A 7,497-nucleotide genomic window follows, 5' to 3' on the forward strand; every position below is an offset into this window, starting at 1 on the left:
ACAATTTATGCCCTCCTTCACATTTTCCAAAGCCATCCAGGGGGCCCGATTGTGGCCCCCGGGCTTTATGTTTGACAGCCCTGGTGTAAGGTGTCTGTCGCTGCCAGTCAAAGCAGTCTGTGACATCATGGCGGTGTGTGGTCGGATGCCGGATCAGTGAAAGTGTGATGATTTGAAACGTAACAGCTGCTGCAGGTGTGCACACCTGCATCCTGCATGGCAGCGGCTCGCTGAGGGGGCGGCCTGCAGCTGCCTGCAGCTGCCTGTAGGTGCCTGCTGCACGGATGCTGGATGTTCGCTCGTGTTTCCATCTTTTCTCAGGCGGCTGGAGGTGTGGGGGATTTTCAGTGTGTCAGATGTCTTCTGTCTGCTGTGTGGAGCAGATAAACACCACGCTGCTCTCTTCCTTATTAGGCCAGCCCGCGTTCAGGCAGCAGCACCTCGTCCCTGCTCTTCGTCGCAGCATCAGCCCATAAAGCAGACACATCACTGCAGCTTGTTCCTGTCACGGCCGACGACGGGGGAGGTCGCTGCTGGCCGGCGGCCACGTCTGCAGACTCGGTGTACTTTTTATCTCGTTTCTCCTTCCTCCACAGAAACCCTCTGCAATGATAAAAAGCTGACTTACGTAGAGTTTATATGTAATCTCTGATTTTTATAGAGGCAGTAAATCACACAGACCTCTGCAGCTCAGAGAGCGTTTCCATTTGTAGCTCCTCGGTGCATTCACGCTCTGTCACTGCAACGAAGCAGCTTTCAAGATTTTACAACCCAGATGCACAAAACTCAGGATGCTTATTTTATTTACAATAAAACACAGACAACGAATCAAAGCTTTAAACTGACAACATTTTCCATTGTTAGAAAAATATGAGGTCATTTTGAATTTCATGGCAACAACTTTAAAAAAATTCTGCAAAAAGAGAAACAGGTGAAGGAAGAGCATGCGCGATCACAGCATCAAACCGCCGTCTTAGAGAGGCAGAGGGTCGCCGACCTGCGAAGTCAGCGTCTGTGAGCAGCTCAGCGTGTCTTCCACTCATACAAGTTACAGCTGCAAAGCTCCTTTAAAACTGATCTGAGGTCAGACCCAACCAAACATCAGCCTGCAGCTCTGATGGGGGCGTGTCAGTGCCTGTGCACCTCATGATGGAGCAAGACGATGCTAAACCCGCAGTTTAGATTTGCTGTCCTGCTTTAAAACTGATCTCAGAACAGCTCATTTTGTCAGCTTTAACGTGTGACGTGTTTCTGTGTTTGATAAAATGAGTTTATGAGCTTCTGTTTTCAGTCCTGTTTACACAGAGACCTCACATTTACACAGTTAATATCTGAGGACGCGCCGTGGACGTCCGAGTCTCTGCGCGTTCTTTGGTTTACGGCAAAGCTGTGAGTGTGGTTGTAGCTTTACGGCAGAGAGTCTCGGCCGGGCGGGTTCAGATAGTGTCCACGTTTGTCCCGTCCTTTCCTGTCCAGCTGTCCTTCCAGCTGTTTCCTTCTGATGGGACTTTTTAGAGTCTCGTGTTCCTGCTATAGGGAACAGAAGGTGCTCCTCTGGTGCTGTGAGATTTACCTCCACCTGAGAATCACCTGGGCACTCCTTCCATGGTAACATGGTCGATCTGTAACCAGCACTAAATATACTCGAGGTGGAAACAAACAGACGAGTATTAAAATGAGCAGCAGTAACTGTAATCTGCATTATCAGGTTCTTCAAAGATGACTTAAAAGTTAAATAATAATGAATCGGCACAAAGTGAGATCTAAGTCATCCTCGCTGATCCCAAACAACCTTCTGTCTTTGCAGATAAGTTTGATGATGATTTACACTTTACTGGTTTTAAATCAGCTCTTTTGTCTGTGAGTTCTTTGGTTCTTTTATTGCTTTTATTTTATTTACAGATTCTTTGGATGAATAAAACTGAAACTCAAACATCCACAAAGCTGAAAGTGTCCTGAAACTGTGACACCAAACAAACCGTGTCCTTGGATCACTGAGAAAGCCCCAAAGCATCAATCTGCTCACATTAAATAAACATGGGAGTGGATGCAGTTTCCATTCACACACACACACGGCCTGCTGTAGCCTCCAGCTCCGCCTCCAACACCGAACAAACAAACTGTGTCATCATGAGATCTCCTCGCCGTCCTCTCGTCTTCTCTGTGTTTCACATGAAATTCAGAAATGACTGACTCTCTTCTGTGCGTCCTCACACTCCTAACTCTGCTGCCTCACCTGAACAACTCAGATTTGATTTCCTGGAGTCACAAATATTAAGCATAGTACTGGCCTGGTTTAGGGTTGGAGCTCAGAGAGCTGCGCACATAACGTTCGTACGAAGCGGTGTTGGCGAACAGAAACACGAGGTCACGCGGTGTGTGTGTAAAGGTCGGCGGCGTCTCCCTCTGCCCGCCGTGTTTCTCCTTTTGCCGTGTCTCGGGCTTCTGCACGCTTCTCCTTCTGCAAACTCTCTTTCCGGCTTTTCTCTGTTTCAGCAAAACCATTCGGATAAATATAATCGATGACGAAGAGTACGAGAAGAACAAGAACTTCTTCCTGGAGATCGGAGAGCCTCGGCTGCTGGAGATGAGTGAGAGGAAAGGTGGGGGGGTGTCGCCTTCCTGTACCCTGACCCCTTCTATATCACTGATAACCTTTGACCTCAGTCAGCCCTGTTGATGTGGTGTTTAATGTCATAACGAGTGCAGGGAAGTTTGAGTTGAGCTCATCCTTTAATAATCTGAGCTAATCATGTTTTTGCATCCCAGCAGGCAGACAAGGTGTCTGTGTTTGTGTGTGTGTGAACTAATGCATGACCCTTGACCTCTGACCCCCCTCCCCCCACAGGAAGATCATAGCCATTAAAATAATCGATCACGAGGAGTATGATAAGAATGCCAGCTTCTACGTAGAGCTGCAGGAGCCGTACTGGAACAGGAGGAGATGGACAGGTGTGGACGGGCACCTTAACCTCTGACGACCTCTGACCTGTCCTCCTTTGCCTGTCTTTGTGGAGTTTGTCTTTGCTGCTGTCACTCCTTTGCCCTCAGCTGGCGTCCTATTGGTCCAGACTGAATTATCAGTGCTGAGAGGTGCTAGGACAGTTTGAGTCAACTTTATCGATATATAAGGCGACAACAAAATCAATGCGTTGATTCTTTTCTCCGGGTTCATAGAAATCTTCACACAGTATTGTTGCCGTTCACTCAGACGTTTATGGCGAACACCCGGTGTCGCTTTTTCTTCTCGTCGGGTTTGTGATGTGAAGGCACGTGTAGTCAGGTCACCTGTGGCGTTTAACAGCTCTTGGATGGCCCCGCCCCTCCCTGAGCCTGGTTCTGCTGGAGGTTTCTTCCTGTTCAAAGGAAGTTTTTCCTTCCCACTGTCGCCAAAGTGCTGCTCATAGGGGGTCATATGATTGTTGGGGTTTCATTGCAGGGTCTTTAACTTGAGGCGACTGCTGTGGCGATTTGTGATTTTTAAATAAACTCCTTTGGACTGAATTGAATAACATGAACAAATAATGGAAATAATTTTCATGTTATTAAATTGCTTTATTTTAGCATTATGCAATGCTGTTATTATAACTTAATGGAGTTGGATCAACTTATTTCCTGCAGTTGAGTCTAACTTAATTTATTTAAGTTGATCCAACCCATGAAAATGATGTTAGTCTGAAAAAAATGCCTAATGCTGACAGAAAGCCATTTATTAATGTAGAAATCCTTTTCATTAAGTTCATTTAAAGACTTAATTTTTTAGAGTGTTCAACAAATTCTAGACCAGGGGTGTCCAACTCCAAGCCTCGAGGGCCACTTAACGTAAAAACACTTTTACCAGGGTTACCGGGGCCTATCCGGACGTGATAGGGCGAGAGGCGGGGCAAACCCTGGATAGGTCACCATTCTGTCGCGGGGCTAACACAGAGAGACAGACAACCATTTGCAATCACAGGTAATTTAGAAACACCAACTAACCTAACTTTTCAGTTGTGGGAGGAAGTCAGAGTACCCACTGCAAACTCGGCCAGATTGTGGATTTGACCACAGGACCTTCTTGCTGTGAGGCAACAGTGGTAACCGCTGTGCCACTGAGCTGTCAGTCCAGGCTTAAAAACAGCAGGAAGGTTCTGATCACAAGGCTCGATACACAACTTTCTGCACGTTTTTGTCTCTGACAGGTTAAACCACAATAAAGAGCGATAGCATACACGTCGTCTGTGTGGTCGTCTGCCTCTTATAACTCCAGTGATTTTCCCGTGGTCTCAAATCTTTGGAATTATGGTCACCACAGAAACAGGAAGTTATTTTGTTCAGATTTCCAGTTTGAATCTTTTAAACGTAACAACCGCCCACTTTCATTTCCCTGAGTGTACTGAGGCAGCCTGGGTGTTTCACTGGGTTTTCAGGTGGTTTTTGTGGAGTTTGTGTCTTCGCCCAGTTCGCCTCACTAGAACATGCTAGTTCGTCTTATCTTAGTCCCGGAGAGGCTAGGAGAGAGATTCTCGCTTCCTTGTTGGTCCAGGTGTGGACAGATGCGGATGTGTCCGGTCGAGCTGTGATGCTGGCAGGTTGGGGAGGACGGGTCAGGTCCATTCAGGCTGGACTCTCATATGAAACCTGCACGTGTCCGTGATAATCGCACACTTTAAATTTGTGTTAGATGTAACAGTAAACTAACAGCTGACCACCGCTCGAACCGTCGTTGGCGTCACGTTTGTCACGCGTTCGTTCAGCAGCATGAAGTCCAGATTGAGGACGGGTGTGTCAAACAGAGACCTTCTGATGTCACTTCTGCTTCATGTCTCTCTCGTCTCTTTCTTCTCTTCAGCTGTGTTGCTTCAGGAAGTCGGTAAGCCGCTTTCTTTGTCCCCTTCCTGTCTGCAAACCGTTTATGTGTGTCGCTTTCATGATTTCTAAGAATTGCCACAAAACCAAATGACTAACTCTGACTTCCTGTTTCGTACTTGCTGTCCTTTCAGGTGGATTCGTTAAGACAGGTAGGTGAAAGCCAGCAGTGAGACGATATCTGACATGTGAGCATTCACTGTATGTGTGTGTTAATTTGTGCTTTTTGTGACTTTTTGATAGACAAACAGCTGTATGGTAAGACACCTGTCAGTGGTGTAAATGTTGGCTTTCAAAGTGTGTCAACACTTAAAGCAACGTGTACGATGGTAGCGGCGTCTTGTAAGCTCTTCACGTGACTCTCATTCATCACCTTTAAACGTCGGGCGCCTGAGACGAAGCCCCGAATCTCAGATTTACAAACAGACCAAAGCCCGTTCCCGCTGCTCCACCAGGCCCGAGAAGCGTTTGTGTTTCACTGTGGTCACCAACGTGCGACGGGTGATTGGCATATCCCGCGTAGAGCTGGTCATGTGACTGCATGCGTCCTGAACGCCGCCACAGAGTGGACCTAGCTACAGCGGCTTGCAAAAGTATTGGGCCCCTTGAACTTTCCCACATTTTGTCACATTACAGCCACAAACATGAATCAATGTTATTGGAATTCCAGGTGAAAGACCAACACAAAGTGGTGCACACGTGAGAAGTGGAACGAACATCATACATGACTCCAGACATTTTTTACAAATAAATAACTGAAAAGTGGCTTCAGAATTGGAGTCCATCTTTTACGTACAGGCTATGCTCAGCATTTGAAATGCCCTGACCCGTTCTGTGCGTCATCGTGATCACAGATGAAACAGCACCAGCGCACCTCTTGTTATGTTTTCTTTCAGGGCATCACGCAGGGGAAGAAGCTCAGGGTAATTTAAACATGGCGTCCATCGGCACGCTGCAACACCATCGTTCCTGTTATTTCGCCGAGCCACAGAGCGTCTCAACTTTAATGAAGTTGGTGGAAATAGAAGAGAAATTATAGTAAATAACATTTTAAGTCAAACACATCAGCGAGTATTTAAAAAATCATCATCCCAAAGCAGCTGGAAGAGCAGGTGTGACTGTCAGGCCGGCTGTTTCCAGACTTCCGGCTGAGCGTGAGACATGCTCTCAGTGCAGAACGAGCAGTTTCCTGATGCAAAGCGATGTTTTGGTCCAATCACAAGCTTTCCCTGAACCTGACCATGCAGGTTTTTAGTTCCTGAAGCTAATGAGTGAGGGATAACAGGAGAAACCCGATGTCAGGACTTATCTTTCACATAAGGATTAGACACAGGCAGCGTCAGACACAGTGGGATGAGAGGGCAATGGCTGTTTGCTAAATGAGAGCCTGTCTTTGGTATTGTGTCCTAGCTGAGACACAATACAGATGAAAACATCTGGAAAGACATTCATTCAGTTCTGTGAAGGCGTGACCTCCGTGGTTCCTGCAGGAACGATCCCATTCAGCTTTCCCTCAAACAGCGATCCTCTCTGGGGTCATTTACACTCATCCGCCTCAAACTCCCAGAGTTCATTTCACCATCCAATCGCCAAGCTTGAAATTCTGTGACGTGAGCTCCCGACAACTTCAGGCTCCGTCTCTGTGTCAGTCTGAACCTTCAGCTGCTTCTCCAAGGCAGCGATGACAGACGTTTAAAGAAGGACTTAAACCTGGGAGATGATGGGAAACCTGCAGGAAACGGCGGCTTCGCACCTCACCACTTTGACAACACGTGTGCTCCTCACAGCTTGTGATTGGCAGAAATTTCTCTAAGATCCATTAACCTTTGATCAAACGCTTCCCCGAGGAACCTTCAGAGTGTCCAACATGAAATCTGAGCAGAAACTGTCTCAGACTCGCTCACAGCAAAACCTGGCCTTCGAATTTCTAACTACTGTAGTTACTTCTAGTTACTGTAACAACCCAAAAACCTCGCTGCCATTAACTAACCTTATGACTCCGCCCTCTTATCTAAATATAGTCACACAAAAACCAATCAGGCGGCCATCAGGTGGACGCCTCAGATCAGCGGCTGATGCTGATGTCACCATTTCTACAGTGTACAGACAACACGTGAGCTTTAGAGCCTGTTATTGTGCCAAAAAATCACCTGTTTTGAGCCAATCAGTGAAGAGAAGACTCTTTCCTGACTAGGAAACATCTGGAGGTTTCCGGAAGCCTTAAAATTGTGAGACAAGGAAGGTTATTTCTAACCAAACTGAGCATGCTCAGATACGCACAAACAGGTCCTCAGCGCTCTGAGATGCTGAATCGTCAGTGTGATCATTAATGTGAATGTTTGAAGGTAAGACCTTCAGAATAAAAGAGGGATCATTTAATCAGACTCTCTGCAGGTTCTCACAAACGTTTACTAAAAAAGTCTTAAACAGCATTAAATTAAATCTCAGACTCAATTCAATTTTATTTATATAGCGCCAAATCACAAGAAAAGTCGCCTCAAGGCGCTTCATAGATACAGAGGAAAACCCAACAATCATATGACCCCCTATGAGCAGCACTTTGGCGACAGTGGGAAGGAAAAACTCCCTTTTAACAGGAAGAAACCTCCAGCAGAACCAGGCTCAGGGAGGGGCGGGGCCATCTGCTGT

The 7,497-nt window shown here is 46.6% G+C and overlaps 1 protein-coding gene across 1 annotated transcript in view; it reads left to right on the top strand.

The window, feature by feature from the left end:
* Positions 1–5,000, top strand: part of LOC102294180 (sodium/calcium exchanger 1) — a gene marked incomplete at both ends in the record, with an annotated part of 11,243 nt that extends 6,243 nt beyond the window's left edge. Inside the window, 2 exon segments of the mRNA XM_014331394.2 lie at positions 2,849–2,952; positions 4,983–5,000. Coding sequence (XP_014186880.2) covers positions 2,849–2,952; positions 4,983–5,000 — 122 coding nt within the window.
* Between the last annotated feature and the right edge of the window lie 2,497 nt (positions 5,001–7,497).

Source organism: Haplochromis burtoni, unplaced genomic scaffold (genome assembly GCF_018398535.1).
Source record: "Haplochromis burtoni strain Fernald_Lab_line unplaced genomic scaffold, NCSU_Asbu1 Contig_2065, whole genome shotgun sequence".
NCBI classification, from domain to species: domain Eukaryota; kingdom Metazoa; phylum Chordata; class Actinopteri; order Cichliformes; family Cichlidae; genus Haplochromis; species Haplochromis burtoni.